The sequence below is a fragment of the Bombus fervidus genome, chromosome 6, assembly GCF_041682495.2.
Source record: "Bombus fervidus isolate BK054 chromosome 6, iyBomFerv1, whole genome shotgun sequence".
In the NCBI taxonomy this organism is placed as follows: Eukaryota; Metazoa; Arthropoda; class Insecta; order Hymenoptera; family Apidae; genus Bombus; species Bombus fervidus.
The window spans coordinates 16,379,115-16,392,562 of record NC_091522.1 but is presented as its reverse complement, the minus strand read 5'-3'; the positions used below and the strand labels follow the sequence as shown (position 1 = coordinate 16,392,562).

At 37.3% G+C, this 13,448-nt stretch overlaps 1 protein-coding gene across 2 annotated transcripts; it reads left to right on the top strand.

Moving 5' to 3' along the window:
- Positions 1-616: 616 nt before the first annotated feature.
- Chd64 (transgelin calponin-3) lies at positions 617-13,438 on the top strand. 2 transcript variants are annotated; one of them, XM_072005743.1, is made up of 4 exons: positions 617-820; positions 11,820-11,956; positions 12,036-12,240; positions 12,525-13,438. In XM_072005743.1, exons 1-4 carry the CDS (start codon positions 767-769, stop codon positions 12,693-12,695), a joined length of 567 nt encoding a protein of 188 aa, XP_071861844.1. In that variant the 5' UTR covers positions 617-766; the 3' UTR covers positions 12,696-13,438. The 2 variants fall into 2 exon arrangements, with proteins under 2 accessions (XP_071861844.1, XP_071861845.1); XM_072005744.1 differs by lacking the exon at positions 617-820 and adding an exon at positions 4,983-5,127.
- The last annotated feature ends 10 nt before the right edge of the window (positions 13,439-13,448 follow it).

Sequence of the window (13,448 nt, the reverse complement as noted above, 5' to 3'; positions counted from 1 at the left end):
AACGATGCATTTTTATACAAACATGAAACCTAATCTGTCGAACGTTGTGATGTTTATTTTGATAGAACAAAATGGATCACGCGTAATTCGATAAAATAATATAAAACGGAAAATCCATTATTTCCTTATAAAACGAAAGAAACTTTTCGGACGACCTAGTATAACGATTAAACGCTTCTGATACCGTATGTACTTTCATCTGTGATGCGTACGTAAATGCATAGATATCTCATTAAAAACAAAATACCAATTTTATGAAATACCATTTCCTACTCCGCTGTGACCCGCGATATTCTTATTTCTCTGATAGTCCGGCTACTTTTACTTCTCTTATTGAATATTACAATTTTAATACATCCAAAATCACGAATCTTCGTGATAATCTCGATTAAAACACAATGCATCCTGCCGTACCATTGTCAAGCCACAGGTATATCCTGTAGATTCTCTCCGAGAGAAATTTTTCCGCACGAAAGCGACTCCAGGAATTCGTCAGAGACGGCGCCTGACGTCATCTTCGTGCCAGACTGGAGAACGGAGGTCACGTGTCTCGGCGTCAGACGAAAACTCAATACTCGACCAGTCCCGGGTCGGCCAATAAGCGTCGAAAGGACTCTTGCTCTTGCCGATCGGCACACGGTTCCGAGGCGCGTCAGTCGTGCCGCAATCATCGGACGGTGAACTTCGTGTTACGGTTTCGTAGTTAATATCGGCGTCGTTCTGTTTGTGCATTTCCTTTGAGTGAAACAGATCGAGGGTGAACAAAATGGCTAACAACAGGGCTACCAAGTCTGGATTCGCGGCAGAAGCGCAAAGAAAGGTAAAGGATGAATTTAATTTTTTTCCTTAAAACACGTATTTCTTTCGTCTGGTGTTTCGTGACCTACTGAGAGAGACCATCCCTCCAGGAATTCGACCTACTGAGGGTGGCCACGCACGCGCAACGCGTCGTACGTTCGTTGCACCTGTGCTCTGTACGATGGATGAATTATTTTTCTCGTGATAGAGAAACGGTTGTTTTGCGATATCGATTATCAATATTCGAGGAAAGAATCTTTAAACAATTTTTTGACAGAATTTTTAAGAGGCTTATATATATGAAATTTAGTTATCGTTTTCTAAAGATAATTATTATTTTATTAATAAGAAGAGAGAATTAATGGTAAACTGTGGTATTAATAGCGTTTTGTTTTATCTGTTGACTCTTGTTTAATCAAGAATTAGAGACGGAATTTGCACTTGGTGAACGTTGCGATGCTTTATTGAATGCTTAGGAACGTTGGAATAATTCACACGTTTATCTTAGTCCTATATGTACGTACGTGTCAGCCAGTTGTGTATATAGATTACGACGCTCGTGTCAGAGATATTCCATGACGCTTATCGCGGAGTAATCCCAAGTGTAATTAGAATGCGGAGCGTGAAGGAACGTAACTGTCCACAGGAAGATCGTGACGTGATTTTACCATTTGAAAATGTTTTTTCTTTTTAAGACGAATTGATTAAATTGCTCGCGTGCCATCGTTTCATAATCGGAATTTCGTTCTGCGTGTAAATAAACTCTACGTTTATTCGTCAAATTCCTCGTCGATAAGAAGTCGGCGCGTATTTCAATCAAATTGTCCAGAATAGAACTGTCGTTGTACTCCGTGCAGACGTATCGTTAGATGCAGATGTTCACGCGTACGATGCCAGCTCGCAGAAATATAGAAAACCTACGTACGAAATAAATTTGTCGTATACGATCGTAATATACGTGATATACTGCGCACGAAAGTAACTTTCTATGAAAGTATAGTTCGATGTTGATTCTCTTCGAGCATAAAAATCAAATTCTCTTCGTTGGAAGGAAAAAAGGAAGGTGAACGAATTCGCTGCAGGGAATTTCCCTTTGAAGGGAACTGCAATTTCATCCGGAACGGAAATGACAAGCCGTCACGTAAACGTAGATAAGTCAAGTATATCTTATGATTTCGATACGGTCGAAGGTTGTTTCCTTTCGTTACACCTCAAGTGCTGGCGCGTTTCCATCGAATTCGCCTCGGAGGGAATCGTCTGTTCGAGCAACAGCTGCCGATCCTTTCTTTCGGTCGGCGAATTAAAATGAGTCCCAGTTGCCAAAGAAGGGAGCGTCCCTCGAAACGAAACTCACCGGCCATGGTATACTTATTCCCTCGCCTCGACTCACCTTTTGCCTTCCTAATATTTCCAGGTTACCACGTGAACAGTGCAGTCACCATCTATTCTGGGATCCATTTGTACGTTACTCTTTCATAACGTTAAACCGTAGTACTGCGCATAATGGGTTACGCGAGTTCATTCATAAAGTTTTCATAACCGTTGCTTTTACTATAAATATTTTAGTAAAACAGAGACGACGATAACTTAGGAAATGTTTTTCGAGGATATCAATCTTAGTATATTTCATTTCAGAAAAAATATCGACTGCGTGAAAGAAATAAAAGTTTTATAAAAATACTACGTATGAACGTATAAATTATACGTTCGTGTGTAAATATATAAATAATATATAAATATATAAAATAGTCTTTTCGTGATTATTATTCGCCATTGACGATCGAAGGTCTGAGAATCAACTTTGCTGCTGGCATTCTTATTATAACAAATTCGTCGTATTTTCTACAATCGTGAAATCGTATCGCGGCTGAAAGATGAAGCTTCTGAAAATTGAAATATCTGACTAAATTCCAAAATCTTGACTCTCGCCAGTTTGATCCTCGATCTGTCGATTGTAAAAATTCGGAGGCGATCGATTTGAAAATATACCACGGATCCAATAAAAACTCGTCTTTAAATAAAGAACACCGATACTTAACTGATTGAAAAGAAGCAACCTCAGTTTCCTAATTAACTTACAAGCAAAAAAGTGGAGCGGAACTGTGTCATCCTCGTGTTATATTCATACAATGGAAAGTAACTACGTTCCATATAAAAAACAAAAGAAGAATATGAGAAAAAGAAACGCGATATTCATCGTCTCGATCAAACGAGAGAGAAAAATGGGGTGAAATACAAAGGGCTCGTTGTGCACCGGCTCCGAACTCGTTTCTTTTTTTGTCTCGTGAAACAATCGGCGAATAACTAGTCCGAAGGACGCTCGTTATAACACTCGTGAAGAAACGCATGTACATTATGAAGATACGCTTATCGCTACTGGAACGCGATCGTTCGTTTACTGGTCCTGTTCCTTTTTCGCTGTTATTGTGTCATTTATTCGATTATCAGAAGAACCGAATAAGATCTCGCTACGTTCTAAAAATGGAAAAATCATGGAGCAGTGACTTAGCGATTTTTCACGATCGAAAATCGTAATACTACACTTGCGATATTAGAAGAAATTGACAAACGTATGAAATGACGAGAGGTCAACGATAATGTCGCTATCGGTACAAGGTTCACCCCACGAACCATAGTTATTTTTCATAATTACTGGGTCAGTCGGTGCAATGTTTTGCTTCGAAAACAAATTGCTTAGTGGTTTTATATAAAAACGATAATTCTTACAGATAATAGGTAATGGGACTGTTAAATGTGAAATAGAGTAGAATTGTACCTTATTCTAGCAATTATTTCCCGCTAATATTTTTTATTATTCATACTCCACTTCGAAGTCTAATGTATATTTGGTATAATTATATTTGTATTAATAGTACGAGTATTAATTAGTACGAGTATCCACAATCTAGTCACTATAGCATATACCACGATATACCACGCGATATACCACGCCCACGTTTTCGTAGATCATTTATTTCCACTGATATTTGTAGCACTCACGAAACCACGACTGCTTTTAATTCCAAACACGCTAATTACACGTATGTTGTAGTTAAAACACGCTTCTCCCTTGTGGTTTATGGCACGATATTTTTAAGAACTGTTATTTCAATTCCTGCCTTCTGTATCGTTCCCCACGGTACACCATACGGGACCGATGTTTCGTTACAAAATAGAGATAACAATTATAGCCACGTGTTTCCGTGAACCAAGCACGATGAATGTGCAGCATTATACTACGGTTCTAAAAATAGGCGTGCTTCATCCCTGTACACAAGATATCTGTATTAGCCACCGGAAATACTATAAAGTGGTTTCCATTTTAGGAACGAATGACCGAAGGCGAACATTCGAGAAACACACGTTCCTTGCTTACCATTCGACTTTCCTTACTACGTTTATATAACAATCGATACGAGAATTTACGATGCAAATTCCTTCAGGCTCCTTCCAGCAATTCCTGTTGTCCGCTGCTGACCTTTCCTCTTCCGTCGTTCGAATCTCCACGCGTGAATCTTCGCTTCGTGGCTAACAGCTGCGAGTAAATTGACATACTAGACTCGTCGAAGATCTTGGAAAATATTTCCTTTCACGGATAAGTAAAATTATACACGCGGTTAGTCATCAGTGACTATAAAAATGAAATTTAAATCTCGATAATAGAAGTTTCAGAAATAATCGCATTTTTTAACATTTCTGCGTGTAGAATTCAATTCAGGATTATTACGCGATTAACCCAAAGCGGATACCTAAAAATGTATCGCCTAAAATTCCTAATTACAAATTAATAAAAAAAATTACAAATTGTACGTTCTGATTACTGTTACGTTGGTTCTAGCGTTAAAGTCGTAGAATTCCTCTTCTCGAATAAATTCGTAGAATTGGCGTAATATTTTTTAGTAATATCGCGTATCTATGTGAAAGTCGTTCCAACGAAATTCCTTCGGATGTTTCTCGCAGTTGCGATCTAAAATCGCGAAATACCAAGAACGCGTTGGCTACGTAAATTTGTACGCACAAATCATTAGCTGACGCGCGAGGCCGAGCATGGCAATAGAGGCGAAGGACATCGTGCAGTGCAATACAAATTCTGTTCAGCAAGTCAAGATACGAGTCCGTAGAATATCCTATGTCTGCATTCTACTTCTTCTTCTTTTTACGACAGCGCGCTACGAACATTCCCTCCGAGTCGACTCTGAATCATCGAGGTACGTCGAAAGATACTTGACTCGAAGAAATCTCGATAAAACGTATAGAAAGCTAGTCCGTTAATTCGACGTGTCATCGAACATCATCAACGCGTGACTGTTCATAAACTTGGATATGGAGGTTAGTATGACAGTGTCCTTTGAAATTTCTAAATTCACGATTAGACTGCGAATTTTTATGCAATTATTTTTATGGACACGGTCGAAGGAATAGAACTTAAATAGAAACTAGTTTTACCTTGTGATAAAAAATTATAACGAGTACTCCATTGTGGAAATGTTACGTTTTCGCGTATTTTTTTCATCTTTAATTTTCACGTAAATGTATATATACACGAACGATAATTTCTATACAAGTTTATTAAGTATACAGTTATTTACAAGTTTAAGTTTAGGTTTAGTTAAACAGATATGTATCAAATTTAATGGAAGAATAAATCTGTCGAATTAGATAGTCTAATTATTTTAAGTGGTGTACTCGAAGTTATCTGATGTTTGATCGCCATATGGTAGCGATTTGAGTAAAGGGCTATTTAAAAGAAATTTACCTCGAGATCCGTAATCATGAAGTCCGTGCATGAAGTTCTTCGGATGCAAAGTATCGTGATAAAGTATAAGTGCATAGGTTGCAGCGAACTTTCTCTTGCTTACGAGTGACTCACAAGAAGCATAGCTTCTTTTTTACGTCATATCTTTGACACTTATCAAGCTTTAATTACCGATCGTTCGTCACGATGATGGAACATCATACGAAATTGTCCGCAATTACGTATACCGGTGAATTTCAGCTTCATGCTCGAGGGAACTGAATGAAAGATTAATACAGAAATTATGTTCGTATTACATATCTTCACGTGCGAAGGAGAAATTATCCGAACGGGCTCAAAGTTGCTGAAGAATTAATTAACAGTTCACGGGCCGCGAAAAATGACCGAGTTGCAAAGACCTCGGCAACCTCGACACGATCTCCCCTCGTGACCTTGCGTTCTTTTAAATTAACAGTCTCCAATTCCCACGAGTGCCACAAGGAATTTCACGGTCGAGGAACAACCGTGAACTTCTCCACTTCGTATGCAATCGGTTTCCATCAGGACGAAATCTCGTGCGCTCGTTAGCAAAGATCGCATAAATAGCGACGAACGATCCATGGAACTTGTAGAAAATGAACAAAATACGAATACAAAATACAAGATATAAAGAATATTTGCAGTGATATCTGGACTCGTGGAATAATATAGTAGAACGTACAAGTCGTAGAATATAATTGAAATGAATCAGAAGCCAAGCAGATCGAAATCCTGGCGTAACACAAAGTAACACAAACAAGCGACAATTTGTTCAATAAAATAAAGTTAATGGAGTTCCGTGCGACCCAGTCAGCAGATGTTCGGTCTAAATGGCTGAAAAAAGCGATGAGCCGTATGAAAGCAATGTTTCGCGACGATTGTATAACTTTTTGACGTATATTTACAAAGTATGTCGTTCAACTTGCAAAGTTTCACGTGCGAGCACAAGATGGTTATCGACGTGGCGACGGTGTCTTACCTGCTCGGGCTTCATCTCGTTTAGAGGTCCTTATATGGCCGACAAGGCAGGCAACCTTGGAGGAGACTCGCGTTTAAACACGCTTATGTATCTGTATGAAAGTGTGTCGTGTATGAAACGTGAAATTACGCAATCCTGACTCCTCTTAAAGTAGGTCAACAATTTTTTTGAATCTAGATTACGTTTTTCTCTTTTTTTATTTTTTTCTTTTTTTTTTCGTTTTCTTTACTAAACTCATCGACAATTTTATACATTCATTGTATGTAATGTAATCGTGAGTATCACTTTTCTGAAAAGTTGTCCGCACAAAGCGCGGAGAAGAGCCGATCAAGGTGACAGTAAAGTAGATAGTACTTATCTGTGTACTTTAGAAATTATCGAGTGTCTTCTTCATCGCTAGAACGTAATCAAGTAAGTTATAAAAATAATTTGAATGAGTAGAAATTGAGTGGAAGATAAAGATGAAAGAGATAAAGAGATTGATTATCGAAAGAACATATATGAATCATAATTGGATTAATTATTGGAAGGCAAATAATAGTAACTGCGTCATATTTCAGAATATTTATTAGAAAGTAGGTTAATTATAGATTTATGACGATGATCGTTTTTAAGATAATCTACCTCCTAAGACAGATCGTTAGACAACCAATCGTTTCAGGAGCAAATCTTTTGCACCGATATGGAAACTGGTCGAACGAGAGACACTTTTAAATGCTGTTCTCCTTGCGTTCGTGATCAAGGTGAATCGACGTAATCGATGCAATTCCATCTGTTTCTTTTTTCTTCGATTCGTGGAAAGGAATTTTAGATGACGCGTTCTGAACATTGCGAATCTGGTAGTACCGAACTCGTTCTGGCCGTTTTATTCTGCCAAATTAAGAGAGAATAAAAAATTGAGTTTAAATTGCGTAAAATTATGCAGAAGCATCACGTCATTGCTTGTACAGCGAATTCCATCTCCGAGAAATTGTAAAATTCACAGGATTCGTGCCTCGATATCACAGTTCCATATCAATTTAATATTTATTCAGATATTAGCCGATAGTTTTCTAAAAATCGTTGCGCTGATCGATCTAACTGCCTCTTATCGTCTAATCGATAACTAAATCTTATGTGCTTGAAATATTGCTGCGTCGTATACAGCGAATACAGCTTGATTCGTAGCAATTGCTACTTAATCGTCTTATCTCTGACAAAGAGGAATTGCAAGTGATTTATTGGTAGGAATTTTTTAATCTGTAGAAATAAATCAAATTTAAACGACGTGTATAATATAAAATATTGACTAAGCCAATAATTCTATATAATCGGTAACGTTAATAACGTTCAAATTAAAACAAATCAAATTATTAATAAATTATAACCAGTAACATTTTGATATATTTGCAAGAAATTCAGAGAGACTTTCGAGCGAAACATGTTCCTATTCCATCGATCAGCGGAGCAATCGTCGTAGGCTTCTTCTCCGATCGTAAGTTAGTTAACAACGTTAATTCTACGACCAATAAATTAATCTAAGTGGACTTGGTGTAACGAGGAAAATGATTTCGCTGGTGGCATACTCTTCGAGAAGAGCAATTCCTTCAATTTACCCAGCGATTCATTGATGGCCAGGCCTCTGACCCAATTTTCATGACCGTGAACGAGCTAGAGCGCCGTTAAAAGCGTCGTTGTCGCAAGTATCAGAGAGACACGAGGCGATCCTTTAACTGCAAACACTTGCCCCGGCAACCGACTCACGTTCGCGCTTGCAACGATCTTCCATACAAGCTACGTTCCTTCGCAGAACGATCCGCGTGACTGCGACAAATTACGTTTCTTTCGGTTTTTGACGATAAGAAAGTAACACGAACTGATGTCAGATGCACAGATTACAGATCGATTTCATAGTGATCGAAATGAAAGAAACCTGTAATATCTTTGCACAAGGAATACTAACTCTTACATTCCAATGACAAAAGATAAGATCAATGTCTAAATATTTTTCTGTCCAAAAATAAATGGAAACGCGACGGTAAACAAAAATGTACGGCATCGTTTAAAAATTTAACAAGTATGCGATATCTAATCGGGTAAAGTGCAATGATCACGTAAAATAATCTAATATCGACACGTCGTTTCATACGTCATGTTATTTGAGCGTGATAGACAATTTCGACAAACATGCCTGTTTCTTCGTAGAATCTTCCGTGGACACGAGGATTCTTCTATTTTTCTTACCAAAAACATACAGTTTTTATAAACAACTGCAGTCAATTATAAAGAAGATAGCGTTCGAGCGTACCTTTTTATAACAGAAGCATCGCTCGTCGGAAGAAGCAAGAAAAATGATATAAACGAGGGTTCGCCTGTTGCAACCCCACATAATCTTCCACACAATAGGCTCCACCACGCCCTTCGAACTTGAACAGCCTGCTCGAGAAGATCCAGCTTCACGATCGCCTGGTATGCAGCGGAATCTATATAGGTAGACGTCACACCCTGTCCCTAAACATTTCGTTTTGCCTCGGTAGCTTTTGTAAGACCTGTACGTTGCCTTCGTGAAATTTAACGTAACGATAAGCGTTATTCTTTAGTCGAGGTTAAATAAATTAACGTGCGTCTATCGTGCGATTGTTATTTTTAAATTCGTTTCTCCATCACGAAAGAAACAAAATAGAAAATAATCGTTTCCCTGGAATATCGTATTAGGTGCTCGACAATTCTTTTCAACGAGGTGAAAACGAGGCGAAATGAGAACACGATAATCACAAATGCAATAGAAACGGACAACGCAATAATTGAAATTAATTTCTGTAAAAGTTAAAAGGCGAACGATCTTTTTTATTCGCGTTCGTAACAAGTATAATAATAGATATTAGTGGAAACGAAAGATCAAACACGGCGACGCACGGGAATAATTACACAAGCAAAAATTGCAAAGCGACCGCTGACGTGGCCGCGAGTTTATGCAAATGATCTTGCAGAGCTACAACCTTACAATAGAAGACTCGCCGATGTTATAATCCCGTATTAAGTAATCTGAAAGGTACTTTCATAAGCGAGACACGTCGCTCGGAACGGTGTTTGCTTCGTTCCACTCGGTTGCCCCAAAACCACGACCATTTTTCAACGTTCCTCGTCGTTCTTTCCTCGTTAATGAAATTATCGTGCGCTTACTCAATATCTAAATATAGTACTCACATCGTGTTCTACATCATACACGGGCTTATATCACGGAGATAGTGGATGTCGCTGAGGACGAATCGAATGTTATCGTTGGCTATGGGAAACAGGGTGTAGAAGAACACTTGTGACTACAGAGATTACCTGCTATCACTTCCTAAACTTACTCTACACGCATAAAAATTACAAATATAATATTTATAAGAATCGAAGGATTTATATTAAATAAGAGAAATATCAATCGAAGAAAATTAATCCGAGTTTCGCTCGTAATCTTCCTTCCATTAATGTAATACATGTTTTCTGCTATTATGGATACTCGAGACTTTGTGATCGTATGATAACGATAATGCTATGTGATTTTATGATAACAACGTTCAAAGCATCTATTTCAAACAGAGATACGAGAAACTAGAAACACTTACATAAATACGAATGATAATATAGCAAAGGATGTTTTTTCGCTTGAAACAAGATAGCTTTTAGCACGGAAAAAAGTTTGCTTGTATACAGAAATATCGCGTATTTTCTTTTCACGTCTTATAGACTAAGGCGAGTCGTAACAACAAAATGTTCCGTGAAATAGCGAAACAACAGGAGGTAGCTAGAGGAAGCAAGATCTATACTCGCGTGAAAGTTCCAACACTTCGAATTTAACAATCGCTATTATTCTTATTAATTGCACATTGTAATTGCTCGTGCATATTCTTCTTCCGCGATTAGGATGCAATTTCAACGGACCGCTGAATGATGCGTTCGGAGAAAGTGAATACCTCTATCGTGAAACTTCTTTGAACGAGGCATTGTTTATGAACTTCCTGGTTTATATGTCTGTAACAAGAATTCTGACAGATTTACATTATAATTTATAATTAATACGCTTGACCTGTTGGTTGCTCGATTCGCTCGATCTTATAGTCGATTTAATAAAATTTACTATTCGAAACTTACGAACTCTGATACATCGATTTAACGTATTCGAAAATACGAAGAATCTGAAAAATGAAAACACCGGACGAAGAGATATTTGCTACGATGCTCGAAATATTGCAAAATTCTGATTACCGCCACGATTAGAACAAGGATACCAGACGCCAAATCGATAGTATATTATTCTAATTGCATGCACAGGATCGCAAGACTGGTCGTTTTACGACGCAGACACGTGAAATACATCACGATCAAGACACCGTATGCCTAACGGAATATACATACTGCATCGGGATGAATGCGACGGTCCATGCTTACGAACCTCTCCTTTTTAGGTAGCCTTTACGTGAATAACTGTGCGCCCATTACGCGTTCTCCACGGACTTCAGGATATACGAATCTCGTCGTATGCTGTTGCCGTGGTCGTTCGTAACGTCTTTTGTAAAATCTTGAATTCAGAAACGAGTTTGATACTCGAAAGGGAACAAAAGAATTTCTGATCTTTATTTTGAAATTGGAGCGGAGATTTTTGTCTTCCTATGTTGATTAAAGTTTCTCTCCTATATCGATAGATCGGTAAGCGTTTCGTCGTTTGTTCTACGTACTCTTCAGAAACGTAGAAAGCAAAAAAAAACGTTACTCTGGAAATCGTCTTGACAATGGAAAAGTAAATGAGAATACATGCTACGTCTTTAATCTTTTTTAAACAACGCAGAAACTTTCTGCGAAACGATGCTTTCGTTCAAGGGGGAAGAGTTGCGAGGCACCTCGAAGAAACAACGAGCAAAGTGTTTAAACAAGTTGGGTCAGTGACTCCGGCCACGCTCATGTCGCAGACCCTACAGGATGTGTTACTTGGATCACTGGCACATCGCATAATTAATAACAAGCAGTCGCTAGTGGCTCGTGCCCCTTCGAGTTCGAAAGATCGACGAAAATCTCGTGAAATCTCTGACATAATAAAACATAAGTTAAGACGTCTAATAAACCAGAACATTTTCTTTAAATTAGAATTTTATACGACGATAGATGGACAGAAATTTTGATTTCTGTTTCTTTTTCCTTTTTTTTTTTTTTTTTTTTTTACTTTTTTCAATAATCTCGTAACTTATGTTATTGTTGAATTCTTAAAGAAAACTGAGATTGATCGTAAATGCATTTCTGTTACAGATCAACAGCAAATATAGCAAGGAACTGGCGCAGGAATGTTTGGAATGGATCAAAACGATCACCGGTGAGAATATAAACACCGACGGGGATATGGATAATTTCTATGAAACGTTGAGAGACGGAGTCCTTCTTTGCAAGTAGTTACACTTTGTTAAACAATATTAATCGTTGTTGCTTCGATTTTTTCATAATTAATTATCGTTCTTAATTTTTTAGACTAGTGAACGATATTAAAGAGGGATCGGTGAAGAAAATTAACAAGACTAGCTTGGCCTTCAAGTGTATGGAGAATATCAATGCATTCCTGGAAGCTGCGAGAATGCTAGGTGTTCCAGCCCAAGAAACCTTCCAAACTGTCGATCTGTGGGAAAGACAAAATCTCAATTCAGTTGTAATTTGCTTGCAATCCCTCGGTAGAAAGGTATATATACATGTAACATCTTTTACTTCTTCGAAAGCTGTAGCTTACTATAAATTCGAGATTAGTTATATCGTTTTGAAAGTGTTTGGTCTCCGCATGGACATCATTGAAACTAGTTGGTGAAGCTATTCAGCAATGTTATAGAAACGTTAAAACATATTTATGTAAAGTTTAAACAATTCTTTGAATATAGTATTAATCATTTAATCATAATTAACTTACGAAATTTTTTTATTAACGAATAATTTTGTATTGGTGTTCTAACTTAAAATTAATGTTTCTAGGCGGGCAACTATGGTAAACCAAGCATCGGACCAAAAGAAGCGGATAAAAATGTACGTAACTTTACCGAGGAACAATTAAGGGCTGGACAGGGTGTGATTAGTCTGCAATACGGCAGCAATAAGGGTGCTAATCAAAGTGGTATTAATTTCGGCAATACCAGACATATGTAAAGCTGTTCGTCTAAAACTAAATGTTGTTCGAAGAAATTCCAATTACATTCGCGTCTCTTATTTTATCTTTATGATACACTAGACTTACGGACAAAATTTCCTTGTACAACAATGTTTCTTGTCGTGGTCCAATTGTAAATGGTGCACAAAACGCATCTTTGCGCGTGCCAGATGACTTTCTATGCATTTAATTTAGGAGATAGTGAAGTACAATATTATAAAATTTGTGTACTTTCTTTTTCAAAGATATGAGCAATCTCAATGTTGCACATACACATCTATGCTCAATCTGTGAAAACTAAGAAGTATACTTTGAACGATAATACATCGAACATATATTATTAATGTATTTAAAAACTGTTAAGAAATTCATTCTTTAACGAAAAAGCGATTTATTTGCAAATATAAAAGAAAAGAATATATCGTGCAACGGGACACAACCGGCTGATTATACATATTTGTTAAATGTTACAAATAGATTATAAAACAGAGCTATCGGTATAAACAGCTGACAACTCTGCTACTGTTACTGTCGAATCCCTTACGAGTTACAGTGTAACCAAATTATACTTTAAAAAATTCATGTTACGCGTGAAACGATAACTATTATAGTTATTGTATAATGATAAATGATATATAATTATATTAAGTATTTTGTACAAATATTTTTTGATGATTATAAAAATAATTTTTCATAATGTATTGATAATATGAGTTAATAAATGACCTACGAAAAAACATAACTAGGTGACC

What these genes read in the sequence shown, in the direction of transcription:
- Chd64 (XM_072005743.1), top strand. Translation starts at nt 767, where the DNA reads ATGGCTAACAACAGGGCTACCAAGTCTGGATTCGCGGCAGAAGCGCAA. An exon ending in CGGCAGAAGCGCAAAGAAAG is followed by an intron (nt 821 to 11,819) that starts GTAAAGGATGAA and finishes TTTCTGTTACAG; the next exon opens with ATCAACAGCAAATATAGCAA. An exon ending in TGCAATCCCTCGGTAGAAAG is followed by an intron (nt 12,241 to 12,524) that starts GTATATATACAT and finishes TAATGTTTCTAG; the next exon opens with GCGGGCAACTATGGTAAACC.